Raw genomic sequence first — 26,819 nt, 5'->3', positions numbered from 1 at the left:
CATCAAGTTTGCAGATGACACAACAGCAGTAGGCTTGATTACCAACATCGACGAGACAGCCTACAGAGAGGAGGTGAGGGCTCAGGGGGTGTGGTACCAGGAAAATAACCTCTGACTCAACGTCAACAAAACAAAGGCGATGATCGTGGACTTCAGGAAACAGCAGAGGGAGCACCCTCTGATCCACATCATCGGGACAGCAGTGAAGAAGGTGGAAAGTTTTAAGTTCCTCAGCGTACACATTACTGACAAACTGAAATGTTCCACCCACACAGACAGTGTGGTGAAGAAGGCACAACAGCCCGTCTTCAACCTCAGGAGGCTGAGGAAATTTGGCTTATTACATAAAACCCTCACAAACTTTTACAGATGCACAATTGAGAGCATCCTGTCGGGCTGTATCACCGCCTGGTACGGCAACTGCACCGCCCACAACCGCAGGGCTCTCCAGAGGGTGGTGCAGTCTGCATAACGCATCACCGGGGGCAAACTACCTGCCCTCCAGGACACCTACAGCACCAGATGTCACAGGAAGGCCATAAAGATCATCAAGGACCACAACCACCCGAGCCACTGCCTGTTCTCACCGTTATCATACAGAAGGTGAGGTCAGTACAGGTGAGACAAAGCTGGGACCGAGAGACTGAAAAACAGCTTCTCAAGGCCATCAGACTGTTAAAACAGCCATCACTAGCACAGAGAGACTGCTGTCTATATACACAGACTTGAAATCATTGGCCACTTTAATAACTGGAACACTAGTCACTTTAATAATTTCACTTTAATAATGTTTACAAATCTTGCATTACTCATCTCATATGTATATACTGTATTCTATACTCTTCTTCTGTATTTTAGTCTATGCCGCTCTAACATTGTTCGTCCATATATTTAGATATTCTTAATTCCATTCCTTTACATAGATTTGTGTGTATAGGGTATATGTTGTGAAATTGCTAGATATTACATGTTAGATATTGCTGCACTGTCGGAACTAGAAGCACAAGCATTTCGCTACACCCGCAATAACATCTGCTAAACACGTGTATGTGACCAATACAATTTGATTTGATTTTGACTCAGATTCTCAACAAGGGTGCCCCACAAGAGTGCATCTTCAGTCCCCTCCTGTACTCCCCCTCCTGTACTCCCTGTATACCCACGACTGCGTGGCCACAGTTCCCACTCCATTATCAAGTTTGCGAGGACACGAGAGTAGTAGGCCTGATTAACAAAAAAACTACGAGACGTCCTACAGGGAGGAGGTAGGCATTTTGATGGCGTGGTGCCAGGTAAACCACCTCTCCCTCAACATCCAGTAAAACAAAGGAACTGATTGTGGACTTCAGGAAGGAACCAAGCTGGCCACCCCCCCCCCCCTCCATCCTCATCAACGGGGCTGCCGTGGAGGCGGTCAAAAACATCAAGTTCCTCAGTTCCTCCACATCTCGGAGGAGTGGAAATGGTCAAGCCACATGGACACCGTGGTGAAGAAGACACGACAGCGACTATTCAACGTCAGGATGCTGAAGGAATTCCTCCAGCACACAAAGAGAAAGACGTGTTCTCAGCACTGTGAATACAGGACACACCACACACACGCTTTTTGAGACAGTCGAACTGTGAGAACTTCTATTCTGAAAATGCCATAAATTATCCATCTCTACAGTTGTACATTTAAAACTTCAGACACTCTCCAGCCCACTGTTACAGTTGCCCCTTCAATTATTAAAAAAGCCACACTTAGGAAGTTTAAAAATAACAGACAAGTGTTAAATACACCCATTTGAATGCTGAGCTAAAGAGTGCTGTTTTGGCCTACTGTAAAAATTAAATGTAACCTTTTATTTAACTATAACAAGAGCGGAAGCTTATGAGTTGTGGTGGTGGCTGGTGTTGTTGTTATTGTTGACGTTGTGTGACTGCTAGTAGTGATGATGTCACGCTTGAGTGAAATGAGCTCCAACAGAGCCACACATCACCAGAGTGAATGCCCCTGCTCCGAGCACACAATAGCCGTTATTCTGTACAGAGTAGGCTAAACCCGCGGGCGACTGGGGTAGCTGGAGCGTTGTAGCACAGCGCTGGTTTTCCATAGCAGTCCATAGAGTGACTGCAAATGACATAGCACTCCATGTGACTGTAAATGACGGCACGTTTTGTTATATCTCCTTCCAAAACACGAGTGTCTTTTTTTTTTATCTCACAAAGGAAGAAGATTTTGAGGGATGACCCCTTCGAATTGAACCCTTGCGCGCGCTCATATTTAGACTACACACACGCTCGCGCGCTTAAAAACGCGCACACGCTCTTTCTGTCCCAACTAGTGGGAATACTGAAGATATGGTTGACTATTGAAAAATGCATTGTTCTAGTTCTCCTTTACTCTCCTGTTTGCGTCTCGGCGCCGGGGACAGGACCAAAAAGGGGAGTTGGGTGGGGCGGCAGACTCGGAAGCCTCCAGCACTTGACTTTGCTTTGATTTCGGCAGACACGAGAACACAGCAGGGAGAGAGACGAGGGGGGTGGAGTGGCGAGTGAGTGAGTGCAAAGGGGCAGGACTTTTTCTCTCTCCTCTATTAAGAGGAAACTTTTGTGTTTTGTTCTCCAAGTTCAGCTCGGTCCTCAAGCCGTGTTCTCCGCTGCGCTTTTCTTCAATCTTCGCTCTTTTCTTTCATTCCCTCCGATGCCTTCATTTTTCTGCGTTTTTTTTTCACTTTTCATTCCAATTCTGGATATCGAGATCATGCGCATTCAAACGGGACCTGTTCTGAAAATTGTTTGTTCTTCGTTAGCATTACTGTTTTAGTTGGAATTTAAATGTTTCGCCGTGCACTACTTGTTTTGGGGTAAAGATGACCCGTGTCTTTTGCGCTTTTGCTGGAGTCATGATGGTGTTTCGCATTATTTTGCTGTGCATCATAGAGTTGCATACTGGCTGCGATGCCGTGCTCGCGGCCGGTCTCACCACTTTCAGGGCTTTCGCTCCACCTGCACAAGAGGGTGTTGTGCGGACCGTCGATCGGATTTACCATGGTGGTGGGAAGGTTGGTTACCTACTCTACATGGATGGGAGAAGGTTTCAGTTAGATATGGAGAGGGATGAGTCAATTTTGTCACATCACTTCAGTCCGAAATATGTGATGGCCCTGATGGGGGCGGGAGAAGGCGCCGCGCCTCTGCACCGGGAGTGTGTTTACCGGGGAACCGTGGACTCCAACCCCGAGTCCCTGGCGGTTTTCAGCCTATGTGGTGGGGGTCTAGAGGGATTTTTCGCTTTGAAACACGCACGCTACACAATCACACTTCTCATCCGAACCAAGGGACACGATAACGACGTGCGTTCGCTGGATGACAAGGATGCGAAGAGCGCGCTCCACTACTTCACGCGGGAGCGCTTCAGCTTCGAAGCCATGCCTGTGAGCGAGAGCTGTGGGACCAAGGAAGGGCGCGGGCGCATGGATGCATCGAGGAAACACCGGCGTAAGGGTCGAGGGAACGGGAAACGCGACCGGCATGGTGTCACCCTGGACAGGGGCGAGGAGCGCAGCAGAGCGCACGGCAGAAGATGGTGGACGCAGTTGTCCAAACCTGCCTCTCCACCCTCACTGGGAAGTCGGCGCAAGAGGTCGGTTTCGCGCGCCAGGCACGTGGAGCTCCTGCTGGTCGCAGATGAGTCCATGTCCAAGAAGTACGGCAAGGACCTGCACCACTACCTGCTCACGCTGGCCTCCATCGCTTCCAAGTTGTACGGCCATGCCAGCATCGAGAACCCCATCCGTCTGTCCGTTGTGAAGGTGACCATGGTCACGGAGAAGGAGAAGGGGCTGGATGTGTCCAAGAACGCAGCCGCCACGCTCAAGAGCTTCTGCAAGTGGCAGAACCAGCAGAACCCACTGGACGACGACAACCAGCACCACCACGACGCCGCCATCCTCTTCACCAGGCAGGTAAACAAACAAACAAAACCAGAGTCCGACTCTCACCCCCCCCATCGCCTGGCTGAGAAAACACATACCACTGCGCGCCAGGTCAATCCCTTCCCACTCACTGGACTAGAGCGCATTTTACACTGAGGTGTTACCCCAAGCATGACGTCAGTGTTTGTTGTTGTTATGGTACTGCTTGATTGACAGACAGTTTCTGTACTCGTACCTGTTATTCGGGGGAGTCATTTGGCCCTAAATATGTTATTTACATTTTTGTTATCAAGCAGAAATCTGCTTCGGTTTAGTGTTTCCAATTTGAGTGATTTTGCGTCACACTCTCTCTATTTCTCTCTGTCTGTCTTGCACAGCCTCCCTCCTCTGTGTGGGCTCCTGCGTGTGTCTTATAACAACCCGAAAAAAATAGCGTTTCCTCCGCTGGTGTTTTTATGGGCAGCCTCCGCCGTCTGACTCTCCCAGTCCCCTGACAACCAATGTCTCGAGCCTGTGTGATCTATCGCACCCGCTGCGCACGCACATTCTTCCACGGTTGAAGGGATGTAGTTGAAATCAGCTGCTGGTTAGAGTTCAGAATGTTACTCTCAACCAGAAACCGCAGCCAGCCTTCAGCCTTAATTTTTTTTCCCTTAATTTTTCCCTTCCAGTTTTCTTTTTCTTTTTTCCCCCTCCTACATGTTTTTCTCTGAGCAGAGCTGGGACTGGAAAAAAAAGCAAACACATGCACTACCATTCAAAAGTTTGGGGTCACTTAGAAATGTCCTTGTTTTTTAAAGAAAAGCAATTTTTGTCCATTAAAATAACATCAAATTGATCAGAAATACAGTGTAGACATTGTTAATGTTGTAAATGACTATTGTAGCTGGAAATGGCAGATTTATTTTATGGAATACCTACGTAGGCGTACAGAGGTGCATTATCAGCAACCGTCACTCCTGTGTTCCAATGGCACGTAGTGTTAGCTAATCCAAGTTTATCATTTAAAAACGCTAATTGATCATTAGAAAACCCTTTTGTAATTATGTTAGTACAGCTGAAAACTGTTTCCTGATTTAAAGAAGCAATAAATCTGGCCTTCTTTAGACTAGTTAAGTATCTGGAGCATCAGTATTTGTAGGTTCGATTACGGGCTCAAAATGGTCAGAAACAAATAACTTTCTTCTGAAACTCGTCAGTCTATTCTTGTTCTGAGAAATGAAGGCTATTCCATGCGAGAAATTGCCAAGAAAATGAAGATCTCGTACAACTCTGTGTACTACTCCCTTCACAGAACAGCGCAAACTGTCTCTAACCAGAATAGAAAGAGGAGTGGGAGGCCCCGGTGCACAACTGAGCAATAGGACAATTACATTGGAGTGTCTAGTTTGAGAAACTGACTCCTCAAACTGAAGTCCTCAACTGGCAGCTTCATTACATAGTACCCACAACACACCGGTCTAAACGTCAACAATGCAGAGGCGACTCCGGGAGGCTGGCCTTCTAGGCAGAGTTCCCCTGTCCAGTGTCTGTTATTTTGCCCATCTTAATCTTTTCTTTTTATTGGCCAGTCTGAGATATGGCTTTTTCTTTGCAACTCTACCTAGAAGGCCAGCATCCCAGAGTCACCTCTTCACTGTTGATGTTGAGACTGGTGTTTAGTGGGTACTATTTAATGAAGATGCCAGTTGAGGACTTGTGAGGTGTCTTCTCAAAGTCTACCACAGGGATTGAATATATGACCTACGGATCCAAATCATGGTATTATGATGGTAATAGTGCTCACTGTTACCCCTAGTGGCCGGTTGTGAAGGTATTTACGGATGTCCTCAGGACATGGACAGACCTCCAATTTCTAAGTCAATCTTGAGCGATCTGCCTGCGTTTAACACACACACACACACATCTCAAACCCACTAAACTCTCTGCATTTTTCACCCCTCTGCTGTGGTTTCTTGGTCCGTCGGCTGTGGTTGAGGTGCCAGGTATCTTTCTTGCCTCAGGATTGTGGTACGCGTAACTAAGTCATGCAAGGTGTTTTTGTGCTGGAGACGGCTCCCACTACAAGGGAAAACCGAGGTAAATTTTTTTGGCCCCGGCGCCCGGGTGGATCCTGTTGGCAGTGCCACGTGAGCATACCTGGGCTTGGTAGGTTGGCAGAGCAACGGTGTGCCAACCATTACCACCACCACCTGCATGGGTATGGACTTCCCACCCACTTGGCAGTGCTTTCCCTCTGTGTCACCTGCAGGGGGTAGGGTGGCATGGCTGGCACAGTGGCTGGCACACCGGGCACGGAGATACTTGGCGCTGGCACTACCCAGGGGCAAGTGACAGGTCATAACAACAGTAACAACTCTATAGCATAACAACATGATAACACCTGTAAGGTGTTTGGAGTGGGTCATGACTTATCAAAAGGTTAAAGGTCAGTGAACCCCCTCAGCCGATAGGATTTGAACTCTGATTTCATGATTGGCTGTAGTGTCAGATCACTGTGTCTTTAACCCTTCCATTCATTTGTCTCTTATTGCTGTAGCTTGTCATCAAGGAAGTTAATGTCGTAGCTTGGGTGAGTCGCGCTCATTCAATGGAAGTCAAATCCATCAGCAGACTGCATTCTATGGAAGTCAAATTCAGCAGACTGCATTCTCACAGTCAGAGACGAGACCCATCCATTCTTTGGCGATGTAGGGGGGTTATTGGAACATGCGGTTATTCATGCATGGGTCCAATTACTCCGGTCCCAACACCCCCGTGTCCTGAGTGAGCAGACCCATGTGCCAGTGTCACCGGGCTCTGTGCATGCAGCACCGCGACAGAACAAGAGACACATTGAGGGGACTCGATGTGCGTATGCATTTGTCATTTGTATGTGTGTGCAGTTGTGGGTGTGTGCATGCGCGTGTGTATGTGCGTGCCTGTGTGTGATTATTAGGTGTTACGTCACAGTGTGACCGGACGCATGACTGCTCTCGCCGGGGGACCGGGACATTAAACAAAGCCTCACTGTGATGACAGAACATAGAGCAGGGATCGTGGACTAGATTCAGCCGCGGGCCTATTTTCTTCTGGAGCAGATGTTCAGGGGGCCGGGACATAATTACAAATCATTTGTGGACTGCAAATTAGCCGCAAGAAGCCCAAACACATATAATAATATTTGACTAAAACATAATCATTTCCAACCTTGCTCACATTTGTACATGATCACATAGGTTTCTCTATGTGTGAGAATACTTCAAAACAGATTTCCAAAATTGAAATCACTTGGAGTTGATTTGCTGGTGTTTTTACAGTCTATGTCCAACAATAACAAAAGTAATTAATTTTTTTTTTAAACAAGAGTTTTTTTGCTCAGATAACTTGGGAGGCCAAATAAAAATTGTCCCATGGGCCTCCGGTTAAGGAGCCCTGACATAATGAGAGACAGACAGAGCCCAGAAATAATCAACTTGAAATAGCCAAGAAAACATCATTATTGACATGAATATGCAGCATGGAAATATTCACCATAAATACTACATCCTTCGGGATGATCATGTTTATTGTAGCCTCTTACTTTGATTGTTCCCTCGTGCGCTAGGACATACATGTTTTACGGTTTCCTTGTTGCCAGAGAGAGAGGTAGAGAGAGAAAGATAGCAGGGGGGTAGAGTGATAGAGAGAGGACACAGAGAGAGAGAGGGAGCAAGATTGTGTGTTTACTCTGAGAAAGAGACAGGAAGAGAGAGGGAGACAGAGCGAGGACTCTGAGAACGAGAGAGCGTGACTGCAGGGGGCAGAGAAAGCATAGAAACGTTAGGCTACATCTCCGTTTTTGTTGAAGGTTACGCATCTGTTTGAAGGTTAAGGGCACGTATTCGCCACACATTCCAAAGTAGGACTACTGATCTAGGATCAGATCCGCCCTCTTATTCATAATGAGAAGTTCAATTATTGTTGTCTCTATGTTAAAGTACAGTGCCCTGCAGATGTCCCTGTCAGTTTCACCAGACAAACAGACCGACCAGTGGTGCGCAGCCCAGTGGCTTTGCTCCAACCAATAACACCTAGGTCATTTTCACTTTATACACGAAACACACAATCACCTTATGCAGTTGCTGGGTCTGAAAAGTGAATTCATAATCTGTGAGGCAGAGTAGCCTATCACACACTCTTACTAGGCAGCTATGGCATGTAACAAGATGTTCCTTACCAGTCACGTGGACCGAGTGATGGGTCGAAAGTTGAATGGCAGAGTTTATATAGGCATGAAATACAGGACCTGTGAAATACCCCAGTCTTATAACAAATAGAGGAGATATAGTCCTACCTATGGGAGGAGAGGACCGGGAAACACACACCTTAAACACATGCACACACACACACACGCCCTTTAAGCAGACACACACCGTACACACAGTGCACACACACACACACACACTGTAAGCAGACACACATGCACGCACACATACTGTGAACACACACACATACACACAACAAACATGAGCGAGGAGAAGAAGCGACGGGAGAGCACATAGGACATACTTTGCTCAAACCAAATAAAACACGTGCGTACATACTCAGTTCTCCACGGCACATGATAGAATGTGCGCATGTGCACTGGAGTTGGAATGATAAGAGTATGGACATATGGACGTTTTGGAAGTGAGTCCGTCTGTTGCTGTCTGGTTCGTTTTAGTAGACAAAACAACGCCATGAACTGAAATGATCCGCTAGCCGTTAAGGTCTGGGATGATATTCACCAAGCATCTCAGTGTGGAATTGCTGCTCTAGGATCAAACCTTTTTTTAAATTCTACCCCTGGAATGACGATCACCGTCTCTCTGATAGGCTGATATGGTTGAATATGAAGGATACCACCAGGTTATTGGATGAAGGTAGCCTCTTTAGATGTGTGACACAGGTCACAGGAGTTTTGTCAGGGCCTGACCAGGAAAAAACGTTTAGGGGTGGGCTCTAGCCTAGTACGATTGCCATTTAATAGGCTAATGTCACTCTCACCGATGATTGGCAGGCCATTCCTTTCACGGTTAGTTGACACTTACATTGTTGAGAGATTTTTGAGTGACAAGTTGTTGTGGTTAGTCTCTCTGGACTCTCTCCACGATACAGTAATTGCGGTGTTTGGTGTGTGTGTGCATGCACGCTAATGCCACAGACTGACAGTGTGTGTGTCTGTGATTGACGCGCTCCTTTACTCAGAGTGGCAGTGTGTTTTTCGAACGCAGCTAGGGTGTGTGACCCGAGACACACACAAATGCACATACACATGTACATGTACACGCAAACACACACACACCCTGGCTCTCTTTCTCACACACACACACACACTCAGTCTTCTTATATGATCGTCTACTGACCTAAATACCTTACCACCGGCGCTGAGGTTGTTTTTCTCAATATTTCCATAACGGCCCATTCCCTCCCTTCTTTCCTCCTCTTTTTTTCATTTCCTCCATCCTCCCGTCCACTTTCCCCAGGTGTCTGATTCCATAACTTTATTTCTTTTGCTCTCTCTTTCTCACCCACCTGCTTTCTCTCTCTCGCTCACCCTCTCATATGATCTGTGAAAGCCCCTTGGGATATAAGGAAAATACCAAGCTGGAAACACACTGGAAAGCGGGAGGGAGGGGAGAAAAAAGAGAGATGGACAGAGAGTGAAAGTGAGAGAGAGAGACGCAGAGGGAACATGAGAGGGACAGGGACAGAGTGTAAGGGGCAGTGGGAGGCAGAGAGAGTTGGGGACAACAAGTTCAAGTGAACAAAAGAGAGTGAAGGTGAGAGAGAGAAAGAGAAACCGGGACAGCTAGTAAGTAAGAAATAGGAAAACCAACACATCTATGGTGAACATGTTGGTTTCTACAATGTCCCTCCCGATTGGCTAGGGAGATTAGCCCTTTCTTCATTGTCCCTCCCGATTGGCTCGTTCATCTGATGGTGACAACAAGGAGTTGAAAACATGTCATGTCTATTCTCTCCATCTACACACACATCAGGGGGCAAAATCTTAACAATGACCAACACAATGGAATCAGACTGGACTGCATTTAACTTTGTTTTTATCTCTCCTTTAGTAAGTAGGGGATTTTCTCTTTGAAGAGTCTCTGTCTAAAGAAAAAGGGTGTCCAAAATGGCACCCTATTCCCTACATAGTGCATTATCTTTGACCAGAGCCCTAAGTAGTTCACTATATAGGGTAAATAGGGTACCACACTAGGGCTACGGCCGAAATGGCACTGATGGCCCTATGGACCCTGGTCAAAAGTAGTGCACTATGTAGGGAATAGGGTGTCATTCGGACACTGCCAGCGTTTGTGTCTGGAGTGAGTGCATGAGGCGTTCCCCCCTGTTGGTCATGTGTTGGAGAGCCCAGAACAGAACATAGACGGGTTTGTTCCTAAAGTGTTTCATCCGAGACGAGTAAATACACAGCCCAGAGAGTCTCTCACACACGGCACAGCGGGCCTGTCAACACCACTTAACAAGGAATTCATCCTGTCCCCAGGGTTTTTATTTTTTATTTCACAGTTCTCATTTACAACTGAGACCTGGCCAAGGTAAAGCATAGCAGTGTGAACAGACAACAACACAGAGTTACACATGGAGTAAACAATAAACAAGTCAATAACACAGTAGACAAAAAGAAAAAAAAGAGTCTATATACATTGTGTGTAAAAGGCATGAGGAGGTAGGCGAATAATTACAATTTAGCAGATCAACACTGGAGTGATAAATGATCAGATGGTCATGTGCAGGTAGAGATACTGAGATACTGGTGTGCAAAAGAGCAGAAAAGTAAATAAATAAATGGGGATGAGGTAGGTAAATTGGGTGGGCTATTTACCGATGGACTATGTACAGCTGCAGCGATCGGTTAGCTGCTCAGATAGCAGATGTTTAAAGTTGGTGAGGGAGATAAAAGTCTCCAACTTCAACGATTTTTGCAATTCGTTCCAGTCACAGGCAGCAGAGAACTGGAAGGAAAGGCGGCCAAATGAGGTGTTGGCTTTAGGGATGATCAGTGAGATACACCTGCTGGAGCGCATGCTACGGGTGTGTGTGGGAGGGGAGCCTGGGGTGGCGGGTGGGGTGGAGTGGAGAGGAGTGTGTGTGTGTGTGTGCCCTTATCTCATTCATAGATGACACGTGCACTTTTACAGTTAATAACGTACACACTGTATGTATACTGTGAGAGAGTGTGTGTTTGTGTGTGCATGCTTGTGTCTCCGTGTATGCGTGTGTGTGTGTGTGTGTGTGTGTTTCGGAGAACGAGACAGTCGATGGCATAGGGACACAGTGTTTGATTGACTGATTGATTCCTTTACACAGCAGAGTAGCTTCAAGGCCTCTGGGCATCATCTGTATAGATCTGTGTGGGAGCTGGAACACTGGTCAATACACAGTGCTGTATCTAAGAGAGAGAGCGAGAGAGAGAGAAACAAGGATTGGCGAGAGAAAGAGAACAGAGAGAGGAAAAATAGGGCAGAAATGGAGAACTCAATAGCATCAACAAAATATGGGTCAAATAATGTCTGATCTTCTCTCATTTCTCATCTCTAAACTATCCGGCTTGTCCTTGCATTGTCTGTGTTTTGATGTGTATGCGTGAGTTCTACAGTATATGTGTCTGCCCTAACTTGACACTAACTTAAAATCTACATTTAACATGATACGTACATTCAATCTCAGGCGATGGGCAAAGTAAAGCAATATTTATAATGTGCCGGCAGGTATTTTTTATGTCATTTCACCCTTTCCACCAACCCGTTTGCTTGTGCCCCCTGTATAGGACCTGTGTGGGCACCACTCGTGTGACACACTGGGCATGGCCGACGTTGGCACCATCTGTTCACCAGAAAGGAGCTGTGCCGTCATAGAGGACGACGGACTCCATGCCGCCTTCACCGTGGCACACGAGATAGGTGGGCACCGCTCACACACCTGCATACAAACACACACACATACACACACACACACACTCGATTACCTGCCAATACATGCATACACACTCACATACCCACACATTTGTTTTATGTACGTAAGCACATGCAAACACACATCCAAACTCTATTGCTATCACTGTCACCTGAGGTCTCTTCATAGTCCCCAAATCCAGAGCATACTCTGGAAAACACACAGTACTACATAGACCCATGGCTACATGGAACTCTATTCCAGTAAGATCTGATTTAAATAACAGATACAACTACAGGTTAAGGAACGAAGCTGACTGAATAGACACGAACACAGGCACACACACGCATATGCAGACACACGCTAACACACGTACATTGTAATGTTGTAACATTGTTGTATTGTGGTATGATACATTTTGTATTGTAGATATGTAATGGTAGAGTAGTGGTGTCACAATGTGTTGTATGTTGTACTTGCCTTGGCAGCAGCTAATGGGGATTCTTCATAAATACAAATACACACTCAAGAACACAATACTCACTGTGTAACAGCCCCCCCCAAAAAAAAAAAAAGATTTGTATTTCTGTCTGCCTACCTGTCCGTCTCTCTGTCTGTGAACCAAAGGTCACTTGCTGGGCCTGTCTCACGACGACTCCAAGTTCTGCGAAGAGCGTTTCGGCGCCAGCGCGGACAAGCGTCTCATGTCGTCCATCCTGACCTCCATCGACGCCTCCAAACCCTGGAGCCGCTGCACCTCAGCTACCATCACGGACTTCTTTGACGATGGCAACGGTAAGACATGAAGGGGGGGTGGAAAGCAGGGGAGGAAAGCAGGGAAGAATGTCAGGGTAGGATTGAGGGGGATGACAAGAGGAGAGCGGAAGAGGAGAGAATGAAATCCAGAAGTATTTTGGCACTCCAGGCCAACCAGGTAACCAAGTCTTTATTGTAAAAGTCAGGAGAATAACCTCAATGACTTACTTGGTTAAACAATGAGGGTTGGGCTCACCTACTGTGCATAGTTAATGTGCTGTTGTCTTTGTCCAAATTGAATCCAATGTCCCTTCACACCTATCGAGTGGCAGATTAGAATGATCGGAGGATTGACAAACCAGACAGACAAACAGCCTTTGGCATTTGCCCACGTCCACCCCTCTCTCCCTCTACAGCCGAGTGTCTCCTGGACTCCCCCCGCCTGCCCCTGCTCGGCTCAGAGGAGCTGCCCGGCCAGAGCTACGACGCTGTGCGCCAATGCCGCCTGGCGTTTGGACCCGAGTACACGGTCTGCCCGGGCATGGACGTGTGCGCCCGGCTGTGGTGCGCAGTGATACGCCAGGGCCAGATGGTGTGCCTGACCAAGAAGCTGCCCGCGGTGGAGGGCACGCCGTGTGGCAAGGGTCGCATCTGCCTCCAGGGAAAGTGTGTGGACAAGACCCGCAAGAGACACTACTCGGTAAGGACAGGGGAGAGGGAGGGAGGGGAGGAGAGGGAATGGGAGGCAACAACGCAATAGGCTGACAGCATAGACAGAGTGGAAGACAGTGGAAGAGCAGAGTACGACTTTATTATTATGTATTATTCTCTAGAGATGGGAAGGAGGGATGGAGGAAAAAACAGAAATATATATAATAATAATAATAAATATGCAAAAAATAGAAATAAATATAATGTATTGTCACAAACACAGGATAGGTGCAGGGAAATGTGTTCAGCCATAGTAGTACTGCACCCCTGGAGCACATTAGGGTTAAGTAGCTTGCTCAAGGGCACATCGACAGATTTTTCACTTTGTCGGCTCAGGTATTCAAACCAGCGACCTTTCGGTTACTCACCCAACACTATAACCACTAGGCTACCTCCTGCCCGATAGGGTGACAACATAGACAAGTCTCTCAAATTATACTACTTGGTGAGAGGAATGATGGGAGGGAGGTAGTAGAGGGGGGTGGAGGTGGAGTATGGTGAGTACGGTGAGAGTGCCAACAATAGCGATGAGAGACACTATAAAACAAGGAGAGAAGGAATGATGGGAGGGAGGTAGTAGAGGGGGGGGTGGTGGAGTATGGTGAGTACGGTGAGAGTGCCAACAATAGCGATGAGAGACACTATAAAACAAGGAGAGAAGGAATGATGGGAGGGAGGTAGTAGAGGGGGTGGAGTATGGTGAGTACGGTGAGAGTGCCAACAATAGCGATGAGAGACACTATAAAACAAGGAGAGAAGGAATGATGGGAGGGAGGTAGTAGAGGGGGGTGGTGAGAGCGAGTGAGTGATGGGAGGGAGGTAGTAGAGGGGGGTGGAGTATGGTGAGGTGGTGAGAGTGCCAACAATAGCGATGAGAGACACTATAAAACAAGGAGAGAAGGAATGATGGGAGGGAGGTAGTAGAGGGGGGTGGAGTATGGTGAGTACGGTGAGAGTGCCAACAATAGCGATGAGAGACACTATAAAACAAGGAGAGAAGGAATGATGGGAGGGAGGTAGTAGAGGGGGGGGAGTATGGTGAGTACGGTGAGAGTGCCAACAATAGCGATGAGAGACACTATAAAACAAGGAGAGAAGGAATGATGGGAGGGAGGTAGTAGAGGGGGTGGAGTATGGTGAGTACGGTGAGAGTGCCAACAATAGCGATGAGAGACACTATAAAACAAGGAGAGAAGGAATGATGGGAGGGAGGTAGTAGAGGGGGGTGGAGTATGGTGAGTACGGTGAGAGTGCCAACAATAGCGATGAGAGACACTATAAAACAAGGAGAGAAGGAATGATGGGAGGGAGGTAGTAGAGGGGGGTGGAGTATGGTGAGTACGGTGAGAGTGCCAACAATAGCGATGAGAGACACTATAAAACAAGGAGAGAAGGAATGATGGGAGGGAGGTAGTAGAGGGGGGGGGTGGAGTATGGTGAGTACGGTGAGAGTGCCAACAATAGCGATGAGAGACACTATAAAACAAGGAGAGAAGGAATGATGGGAGGGAGTGTAGAGAGAGGGACAGAGAGAATGGGAGGCTGGGATGGAGTTAGGTGAACGTGTGGACAAGAGTCACAGGAGATATATACTGAGTGTACAGAACATTAAGGACAGCTGCCCTTTCAATGACAGACTGACCAGGTGAAAAGGTAGGATCCCTTATTGATGTCACTTGTTAAATCCACGTCAATCCGTGTAGATGAAGGGGAGGAAACTGGTTAAAGAAGGATTTTTAAGCCTCGAGACAATTGAGACATGGATTGTGGACATGTGTCATTCAGAGGGTGACTGGGCAAGATGAAAGAATTTTGAACGGGGTATGGCCAGGCGTAGGTGGTCACGAAATTCTATAGTCCCCTAACTAGAATATAGTTCTAGACCAACTAGGCATCTATATTCAGTGTTGGGGAGTAGTGAACTGCATGCAATGCAACTCGTAATTTAACCACATTTTAAAGTAGCTTGTTAGTGTTTTCAGGAGTCAATTACCTTTTTTGCCATGTAGTGGTGTAGCTAACTACTGGAAATATGCACTACTTTTTAAAAATTATATGGTTGTTGGCAAGAATTTCCTTTCTTTTTCAGCAGCAGACCTGCCTAATTCTCACTTGAAACACATTTTTTGTGTTTAATAGGCGATATTACACACTGTTAAAGTATGACTCCAGAGTGATCTGTTCTTGCAGTTTCAGATTTAATAACTTGAGTTAAGTAAACTATATTTTTTATTAAGGGTAGATTTAGTGTATCTTAACTTCTTCCAGTGTGCAGTTATTTGGTAGCTTGGTAAACTATATCTTCAGAGGAGACTCCCAAACACTGTCTATATTGTATATCAAGACCAACTTACTTACTAGAATATACAGTAGATCTTGTCTAGACCAACCATCTATTTCAAAGTAATTGCAAACAAAATGTTCAAGGAAAATATGCATGTTTATTTTAGATGGGGAGAGGGGAGGGGATGGGAGGAGAGGATGGGAGGATAGGTGAAGAGAGCATAGGAGAGGACAGGAGGTTTCACACCTGCTGGAGGGGGGCCCTCCTAGGGGTCCTAAGGGTGAAGAGGGGGGTACAACGACCCATTGAGAGCTGCAACAAAATAAAAACAGGACATAAGGGGGTTAGGTTAATCCTAGGATCAAAGGTGAGGGGTTACAGTCTATTGTTAGTTTATTGGTTATGTGTTGGGTTAGGGCTATACAATGTTCTACTCCTCACCTTAATGCTACATAGCAACTTCCCCTGTGGGATTTAATCTCTCTTTCATTCTCGACCATCCTACTCACCAGCCCCTTGTCTCTCATTCACCAATGCCTCTCGCTCCTCCTTCCTCCTCTCCAACTCCTTCCTCCATCCACTCCTTGTCTGCGATGTCATTTGCTCTCTTCTCTATCTCTCTGTTCTTTATGTCCAGGAGTTTGGCTTGACTCCTACCCCAGTCTATTCATTTCCATCCTCCCTCTCTCTCTCTCTCTCTCTCCATCCGCACTCTTTCTTTCCACCTCTTCTCTCTCCTTCCTCAGCCTCTCCTTCTCAATCTTCCTTACCTTTCCCTCTGTCAACTCTTTCTCTTTTGCCAGCTGCGCTCTCACCCTCTCCACCTCCTCTCCCCTTCACCTTCATTTCATCTGCCCAGTTCTGAACATTCTCCCTCTCCTCCCTGACAGCCATCCTCTCTTCCGTCAGCCACTCGCTTTTCAGAACCATCTGCCGCTTCTCTCTTAGAATCGTCCCTTCTCTCCCTGCAGTCTTCTCCACCTTCTCCACCCGCACCTCCATCTTCTCCACTTCCCTCCTTGCCACCTCCACCTCCTTCCTCTCCTCCGCCACCTCCTTCCGCTCCTCCCCCACCTTCTTCCTCTCCTCCTTCACCCCCTTTTTTCTCCTCCGCTACCTCCCTCCTTTCCACCATCACCTGCTCCTCTCTCTTCACCTGCAGCTCCCTCTTCTCCACCTCTTTCCTCTCCACCTGCTCCTCCCTCTTCTCCGTTACCTCCTCCCTCCTCTTAAACTCCTCCTCCTTCTTCTGGTTGGACTCTGCCCTTTTCTTACCCTCCTCCATGGCTTTGAGCTGAAGGACAGTCTGTAAGAATGACACTCCGTAAGTCAGTAAGAGAGGACATGTTCATTTTACAGCCTATCTCAGCCCAACAGTCAGTCGCTGGTCATGATGACCCACTCAGACCTGGGTTCAAATACTATTTGAAATCTTTCAAATACTATTTGAAATCTTTCAAATACTTTGAGTGTTGCTCTATACTGCTTGGAGTGCCAGATGGGTTGGGTTTACGGTTTTGGGACTATTCTATTGGTCTATTGAGCCAGGAAAGCTCAATCAAGCACAAGGTCCTGAACCCACTACAACTAACAACCCATAGAATAAGAATAAATAGAACCCATAGAATAAACCAAGAGGCTGAAGTGTAGTGTGATAGAATATAGAATTAAAATGAATTATTGTAGTTATATAGGTTGTTAGTTGTAGTGTTATAAAATTAGAATGAATAGAACCCATAGAATGAATCATTCTAATTCTATGGGTTGGTAGTTGTAGTAAGATAGAATTCAGAATGAGAATGAAGAGAACCTGTAGAATGAATCATTCTTATTGTATCTAACACCTTGACCTGAGTTTATATCTGTGCTTGATTGAGCTTGCCTGGCGCATTGGAACCAATGGAATACTCCCAAAAGTGTGAACCCTGTCCATCCAGCACCTCAGACAGGCTTAAGCAAACGCTCAAAGTATTCTATATTTTCTTTGAAGATCTCAAATACTAGGCCTATTTGAACCCAGATCTACTAACAACATTATACCTTTCCGTGATGAGGGACTTGTTACCATTAGTCTAATAATTGCATGGATGTTTATAAACTGTCAAATACACAAAGTACATCAAATACATGAAGTAAAAAACAGAAACTTGACAGTCACTTTAGAGACTGCCAGCCTCCGTGACCCCCCCTTCATCGTCAAGACCAAAAACAATACAAAATACTGTACAAACAATATATAGAAAAAAAAGTAAGAAATCAACAAAGTCAAAGCAACAAATAAAACAAAAAGGAAATATATCATGTACAAAAAAATAGAGTACAATAAAATAGAAATAGAGTAGGCTAAATATTAGGTTGAATATTTCGCAGGTGTTTGCAGCTAGTTGCAGATAGTGTTGGTAGCGGTCCAAAAATAAATGGAATCTGATTTGTGGCTGGATGGCGTAACACTGGAATGTTTACACCATCCGTTGCCATGGCAAATGGCCATGTCATAGAGGTAAATCAGGATAGATGTATCTTTGTGATGTCATCACAAATATCAACGTTCTAGATGATGTAATAATGATATCAACATCTGTGGCCTCTACAATGATAGTAGGCCCAGCAATTAAGACAAAATAGAAATGCAAATGAAAAATAAAAAACACAGAACAAATAAACAAAGACGAATAGAGACAATACGTAAAAAATTCAAGACAGTTCAGATCAGCTTTCTCTCCCCCAATCCTAACCTTAACCATTAGTTGGGAAAATGCTAAAATGACCCAAGATCAGCATCTAGGGACAACTTGTTGTAGGCTAGCATAGCACATTGCTACAGTCTGACTTTGCCTTGATGCACTGGGTGGCCTTTGAACATTACTTTCATTTCTATCATCATGCCGCCCCACACCCCTCTCAATGTATTCCACTTGCACAGACAACCACGTGCATGCAGATACACAAATGGATCAAACACACACACACACACATAACACATGCATCACACACACACACAGACAACTGCATCACACACACAGACACACACATGCATCACACACACACACAGACAACTGCATCACACACACACACACACACACACATAACACATGCATCACACACACACACACAGACAACTGCATCACACACACAGACACACACTTGCATCACACACACACACACAGACAACTGCATCACACACACACACACACACACATAAACACATGCATCACACACACACAGACAAATGCATCACACACACACACATTTTACATGTGTCTTGGCTGCCAGCCAATCCAACTTTTAACGTGCTCACTAGGCAACTTTAACAGTACTCTCTTATCTCTCCCCTTCCTCTATCCCTCTCCTCCTCTGATCTCTCTTTCTCTCTCTATCTCTCTCTCTCAATCTCTTTCATATCGCCTCCCGCTCTCCTATCTCCTCTTTCTCTTTCATCTTCCCGCACTCCTCATTCTCCTCATTCTCCTCTCCAAGGCATCTAACCATGGTAGTTGGAGTTCATGGGGTCCGTGGGGGGCATGTTCGAGGACGTGTGGTGGAGGGGTGCAGTTTGCCCAGCGTCTGTGTAACAACCCGCCGCCCCGAAACAATGGGCGCTACTGCACCGGCAAGAGGGCCATCTACAAGTCCTGCAGTGTCACCCAGTGCCCCTCGCCCAGTGAGTGTAGTACTGCAGATTGACTGGCTGATGCGTGTGATCACATAGTGCTATAGACACACATAAGCACACACAAGTATACATTTGCTCATGCAAATACACAGGCTTACAATAGATCAATGAATGGTAAATATTTTGACTCTCTCTCTCTTGCGCTCTCTCTCACACACACACACACACAGTCTGAAATTCTAATATTCCCACTCTAACATGTGGTGGAACTTACCTCCCACAGGTAAGAGTTTCCGCCAGGAGCAGTGTGAGTTGCGGAACGGCCCCCAGACAGACCCTAAGGGGGTGAAGACCTTTGTGGAATGGGTACCCAAGTTCGCAGGGGTGCTACCTAAAGATGTGTGCAAGCTGACCTGCCGGGCCAAGGGCACAGGCTACTATGTGGTGTTCTCGCAGAGGGTGAGTGAATAAGAGAAGGGCACTGGGGAGTGAAAGAGTGCGAGTGAGGGTACAGTACTTTGGAGTGCTTTCTTCCACTACCACTCGTCCACGACCTTTGGTTTGCACGACTTGTAGTGTCCGTTCTGCTAGTATGATAATGATAAAGATGATGATGATGATATTGCTATACCCATGATAATGATATATACAGGGCCTTCAAAACGTATTTGCGCCCCTTGACTTTTCCCACATTTTGTTGTGTTACAAAGTGGGATTAAAATGGATTAAATTGTCATTTTTGGTCAAAATAGTCAGTAATGTCAAAGTGGAAGAGAAATTTGAACATGTATAAAACAAAAACACTAATATATCTTGATTAGATACGTTTTCACCCCCTCGAGACAAAACATGTTAGAAACACCTTTGGCAGCATTTACAGCTGTGAGTCTTTTTGGGTAAGTCTCTAAGAGCTTTGCACACCTGAATTGTACAGTATTTGCCGATTTTTCTTATTCTGTAACAGGATTCAATGTCGTCTTGGAAAGCAACTCCAGTGTATATTTGGCCTTGTGTTTTAGGTTATTGTTCTGCTGAAAGGTGAATTCATCTCTGTCTGTTGGAAAGAAGATTGAACCAGGTTTTCCGCTAGGATTTTTCCTGTGCTTAGCTGTATTCTGTTTCTTTTTACCCCCCCCCCAAAAAAAAAAAAAACTCCCTTGTCCTTGCCGATGACAAGCATACCCATAACATGATGCAGCCACAACCATGCTTGAAAATATGAAGAGTGGTACTAAGTGATGTGTTGTGTTGGATTTCCCCCAAACATAACACTTTGTATTCAGGACAAAAAGTACATTTCTTTGCCACATTTTTGGCAATATTACTTAAGTGCCTTGTTGCAAACAGGATGCATGTTTTGGAATATTTTTTTATTCTGTACATGCTTGGTATACAGGCATGGTGAAATCCTTCCTATCCGGACAACTGAGTTGGGAAGGATGCCTGTATCTTTGTAGTGACCGGGTGTAATTGATACACCATCCAAAGTGTTATTAATAACTTCACCATGCTCAAAAGGCTATTCAACATCTGCTTTTTTGTTTTGTTACACATCTACCAATCGGCGCCTTTTCTTTTGCATGAAATTCTTTACTCGATTGAAGGACCTTATCAGACAATTGTATGTGTGGGTTACAGAGATGGGGTCGTGTTAACCACTAATTGTCGAACACAGAGTGAGTCCATGCAAACTCATTATGTGTTTTAAGCAGATGTTTTACTCCGGAACTTATTTAAGCATGCCGTAACAAAGGGGTTGAATACTTGTTGACTCAAGACATTTCAGCTTTTCCTTTTTATTCATTTCAAAAAAATGTTCTACAAACAAAATTCCACTTTGACATTTATGGGGCATTGTGTGTAGATAGATCAGGCTGTAACAAGAACAAAGGATGTGAAAAAGTCAAGCGGTGTGAATACTTTCTGAAGGCACTGTACATGATAATATACCCACGATGACTGTGAGAATACTTTCTGAAGGCACTGTACATGATAATATACCCACGATGACTGTGAGAATACTTTCTGAAGGCACTGTACATGATAATATACCCACGATGACTGTGAGAATACTTTCTGAAGGCACTGTACATGATAATATACCCACGATGACTGTGAGAATACTTTCTGAAGGCACTGCACATGATAATATACCCACGATGACTGTGTGAATACTTTCTGAAGGCACTGTACATGATAATATACCCATGATGACTGTGAGAATACTGATGATGATGATGATGATGATGATAGATTTATTTTATATACGGGAATCTCACAGTCGCTTTAAAAAATATGTATTTCGGGGAGATGGTCTTCCACAGATAAATGATGATGCAGTTCAGTAAAGTGGAGTTGAGTGCAGGTGGGTGCAGGTGAGTGCAGGCCTCTACGATGAGGACGACGAAGACTGCAACCACAGCAAAGATGATAATATCTCCTTATTTCTCCTTCTCCAGGTGGCAGATGGGACAGAATGTCGGCCGTACAGCAGCTCAGTGTGTGTGAAGGGCAAGTGTGTGCGTACCGGCTGTGACGGCATCATCGGCTCCAAGCTGCAGTTTGACAAGTGTGGCATCTGTGGAGGGGACAGCACCGGCTGCATCCGGGTGATAGGGAACTTCACCAAGAAGAGGTAAGGGAACCCACATACACATAGACACGCCTGCAATTGAAAGAACATTTGGTGTTTCCATGTGTGTTTTGTCCCGTACACACCACCAAGAAAAGACAAAACTGAAATTGAGATTTTTCACTTCAAAGTCAAAAAAATGGGCTTCGCTTAATTATTCAAAAAATATTTGGTTGGAGGCTAATTCTTGTTTATTGTGTCATTTATCTCACATGTAGTAAGTTGCAGGTGCCAAATGGGAAAAATAGCCGTTAAAACTATTTTGAAAAATAAAAATGGAACCTTCTGCTCTGTTGCACTCGATTGTAAAGTGAAAGGGTGCGAGTAAACGGAATTTTCACCTATATGTACATCTTGAGTGCATTTGAAGGAATGGTCTATAGATTGTCTTCCTCTCCATCTTTCATTCAACAAATTGACACATTCTTCTTTAAGATATCAATGTCTCACACTCACTCTTTCACTCCCTCTAACATCCACCCTTCTCCCTCATCTCTAAATACGTCATGAGTTTGTAATTCTAAATCACACCTTATAATGGTGAATATAGACATACACTATATACTGTATACCCCTTCAAATGAGTGGATTCTGCTATTTCAACCACACCCGTTGTTGACAAATGTATAAAATCTTAACGCTACAGCATACAATGACATTCTAGACAATTCTGTGCTTCCAACAAGTTTGGGGAAGGCCCTTTCCTGTTTCAGCATGATAATTCCCCCATGCGCAAAGCGCAAAGAGCCCTGACCTCAAACCCATCTAACACCTTTGGGATGAATTGGAACGCCGATTGCGAGCCAGGCCTAATCGCCCAATATCAGTGCCCAATCTCACTAATGCCCTTGTGGCTTAATGGAAGCAATTCCACGCAGCAATGTTCCAACATCTAGTGGAAAGCCTTCATAAAAGAGTGGAGTCTGTTATAGCAGTAAAGGGAAGACCAACTCCATATTAATGCCCATGATTTTGGAATGAGATGTTTGACAGGCAGGTGTCCACGTACTTTTGGCCATGTGGTTTACAACATACCGGGGAACATACACACACACTCCTCACTCTCCTGTAACTGCTTTCTCCCCTCTCTCCCTCCCCCATGCAGTAAGGGCTACACAGACGTTGTGAAGATCCCAGCGGGCTCCACCCACATCAAGGTCCGCCAGCACAAGCCCAAGGACCAGCCCCGCTACACAGCCTACCTGGCCCTGCGTCGTCCCAGTGGCGACTACCTTCTCAACGGCAAGTTCATGATCTCTACCTCAGAGACGGTCATCCCCCTCAACGGCTCGGTGCTCAACTACAGTGGCTGGAGCCAGCGGGACGAGTGGCTACACAGCATGGGCCCTGGGGCCCTCAGAGAGGCCCTTACAGTTCAGATTCTGGCCACGGACGCCAAGAGGCCCCTGGATATCCGCTACAGCTTCTTCATGCCCCGTCGTGTTTCGGCTCCACCGCCGCCACCTCCCCCGCACACCTCCACAACTACACCCACCACTACTACTACTACAACAACCACCTCTACTAGATCAAGCAGTAGAACCATATCGGCCCCGTTTTTGGCCCTGGCTCTCTCTACAGCCCCAGGGGTGTCGACGGCGGCGGCCTCTGGGCCCCAGTGGGTGACTGGCCCCTGGATGATCTGCTCCAGGACTTGTGACACAGGCTGGCAGAGCCGCACAGTGCAGTGCAAGGACCCGCAGGCCAAGCTGTCCAAGGGCTGCCCTCTGGGCGACCGCCTCTCCGCCTTCAAACAATGCCTGGTGAAAAAGTGTTGAGAGGACTAGAAACTAGACTCCCCTGAAAGTAGGGGGTACACACAGACAGAGAGACTGGCTATTGACAGTCAACCCCTCCTCTTCCTTACCCCTCCCACCCTACTATGCCAGGCCCTGCTTGGCACAGCAACAGACATACGACGGACACATGTGAACACTTCCGAATAGTGCAGCCGCCCAATCAGCAACCACCCACTTGTCAAATCCCTCCTCTATCGGAAGGTTTTGTTTGTATTCCCCTGTTAATGACATGTTTTGTTTGCTTCTCTGTATGTTCTTGCTACTGTGGGTTTTTCATGATTTGTCCGCTTTGTCTCTTTGTCTTGCGTGACTGCACACCTCCGGACAATGGGCCTCCGTGCTAGTCTGTCGAGGGGCAGTTTTTCTCCACTTCCTTTCGGGGTCCACGTTTTTCTTCTTGCTCTACCCACTGCCGATTCTCCACATACGTTTGGTCTCTCCAACTTCCTGTTTGGATTGCGGACCAGGAAGTAGGCTGGGGGCACAACCAAGAGCAAACGATCCGGGGTTGAACCGCACTGCAAACATCCCAGGTCAGAAAATGGACATACAGTGATAGACTGAGTTGGGGCAGAGTTGTGCCCAACAGCTAGTGCTGAGCGATTTTAAACCTAAATTGAGTTTATTATTTTGTTTTTTAAACAACTAATTGACAGACTTTGTTTCAATTATTTGGATCCCATGTAGTTATGTTTTTTTCTGTGAACTCAATGTGCACATGGGGCAGTTTCTCTAGAAATAAATCAGATCAAGCTCAAACTATGCGATGGAGTTGGGAGTTGTAGTTTACATCAGGCCAATATTCTAAATAGTTTAGTGCAGAAAACATGCTAATTAACTACAATGATCATAATGGATTGCGTGCGTACTTGTCCGATCTGTGTGTTTCTTTTATGCCTGCTACATCAGGTTAGTACAGAAGAAGGCGCATTCGAGAGGGAAAGAAAGCACTTACTTTGCGAAGTATCTCTACCTGAAAATGCATAGTCTAAGGGGTTGATAGTTGGTATTCAGTAGTCATAAAAGTATGCCTTATTTACTTTGAAGAACTACTAAAATACTGATTTTGTCAGACCGCATAGGCAGCAGCTCTATAGGAAGGACTTGGAATAAAATAATAAAATCATCAAATTAAACAAATGTAATATACACAACTGAAATATTTTAGTAAGTGATAAGTAGTACTGGGCAGTCGCTATCATTATTACTTGTTTTATTCTGTGTTACAGCATTCAACCCACATAATGCATAGTGCATTTAATATTTTCAAAAATGGTTTGAAATCGAAAACCATGATTATATTTTAATAATCGAACCGAAACCGAACTGACCTCAAAAAGCACTAATCGCTCAGCACTACCAACTGCCAATTCCCAGTGACACCTATAGAGTGACACTGGGCCAAGAGACCACGGTGAACCTTCAACTCTGACCTTTGTGGAGGTTAAAGGTTGTAATTATATAAGATTACATAATGTGTGGGGCTAAGCTTGACATTTGAGTGTTTTGTCTTTGTGTGTATGGGTTTGTTTATATTGTGAACATACAAGTGTGAACATACAGTGTACTCCGTGTCCTAAACTCTTTTAATGGACTTTAACCCTCAGTTCCATTTGTATCACTATGCGGGTGCTAGAGGGTCGCTACCATTTTGTCACTGTGTTTATCTGTCTGTCTTTCTGTCTGTTTGTCTGATTAGGAAAAAAGCAATTCTTGCTAGTATGACAATGTGTGCACTGGATACTTGCAAATACAGCAAGAGGGAAACTAACCCAGTCATACCTGACCAAATACACTTCTACAGCTCTCTCTCTCTCTCTCTCTCTCTCTCTCTCTCTCTCTCTCTCTCTCTCTCTCTCTCTCTCTCTCTCTCTCAACATATTGACACGTTCTTGTTTAAGCTATCCATTTCTCACACTCAAGTCTTTCTCTCACTCTGACATCCACTACCATCCATTCTCTGTCATCCCTCTGTCCCTCATGAGCTTGTAATGCGAAACCACACACCCTTTGACGGGTGGTGATAGACATGCAATATACTGGATACATATGGGATCTTGCAACATAGGCACAACTCACTGTTTGTCATACACAGGCACAGACACACATTCACATAAAGAATACACAGCACCCCCAAATGACTTAATCAAGAGTAGTTTCACTGTATTAGGCCCACATTAATGCATAATACACACATATGTACACACACATTTTAACTCGCACAATACACGTTTAGATAGAAGCAACAGTATCACATATGTACAGAATACATTTTGCACACACACATAAATATGTTTAAAAAAAATCCACCGCACGCATGCAAACACACACGCGCGCACACACACACACACACACACACACCAATATAGTGTATCTGTATTACTGTTTGACACTTCCTATGGGAAAAGACCCTTTCGTTGAACGACAGAAACACAGCACTGAACTTGTAATTTATTGTTTGTACAACTGGTATGTGAAAAAAGAACCATGTGATGAATTTATTTATTATTATGGTAATGTTGTATCATGTTTACTATTTAACTAAGAATATGACTGTGCAGAATAATTCATTTTGAAGAAAATGGTGTTTTCTAGTCATCTACATGAATATATGTACATAAAATGTATATATTTAAAAGCTCTGTGTCGGTTTCATTCATTTATTGGACGTGTTCAGAACTTTTTTAAATTTTTAAAAACATTTTACTAGGAAAGACCCTTAGGGTACGAAAACTCTTTTGAAAAGGCGACTTGAACTAACGTAGCAAAGTATCCCCTCTCTCTCTCTCTCTCTCTCTCTCTCTCTCACTCACTCACTCACTCACTCACTCACTCACTCAGACTTTGTACCTTACATACAAGAGGTTAAAGCTTAGTTCCCAGATCTTATCAGATGATGGCATACGGTCCTGCAACCACACATACAGCGGCTACAGTGGAAGTAGTGCCCCGTCACCATGTGGTCAGAACTACTCCTGTTCGATCGCGTGACAATGCACTCATGTCAAATGGAACATACGGTAATCAGTCCCTTCGTGGACTGACATAAAATCCCAGTTCAATCATTAAAAAAATCATTATTGACAATGAATGGCGTTTTTTCGTTTTGTCAATCGGAATTTCGAGCACGATGGCGACGGGACAGCCAGACTACACCGGTCTACAGCAGTATAACAGCCAGGAG

The 26,819-nt window shown here is 45.4% G+C and overlaps 1 protein-coding gene across 1 annotated transcript; it reads left to right on the top strand.

The window, feature by feature from the left end:
* The first annotated feature begins 2,336 nt into the window (after positions 1–2,336).
* Positions 2,337–26,269, top strand: LOC112254016 (A disintegrin and metalloproteinase with thrombospondin motifs 5). The gene is made up of 8 exons (XM_024426221.2): positions 2,337–3,950; positions 11,716–11,848; positions 12,468–12,635; positions 13,013–13,296; positions 19,069–19,252; positions 19,488–19,663; positions 21,664–21,839; positions 22,942–26,269. Exons 1-8 carry the CDS (start codon positions 2,856–2,858, stop codon positions 23,612–23,614), a joined length of 2,889 nt encoding a protein of 962 aa, XP_024281989.1. The 5' UTR covers positions 2,337–2,855; the 3' UTR covers positions 23,615–26,269.
* Positions 26,270–26,819: the final 550 nt, after the last annotated feature.

The sequence above is a fragment of the Oncorhynchus tshawytscha genome, linkage group LG07 (assembly GCF_018296145.1).
Source record: "Oncorhynchus tshawytscha isolate Ot180627B linkage group LG07, Otsh_v2.0, whole genome shotgun sequence".
In the NCBI taxonomy this organism is placed as follows: Eukaryota; Metazoa; Chordata; class Actinopteri; order Salmoniformes; family Salmonidae; genus Oncorhynchus; species Oncorhynchus tshawytscha.
Note: the sequence above shows the minus strand (reverse complement) of the source record. Positions and strands in the feature narration are given on the sequence as shown.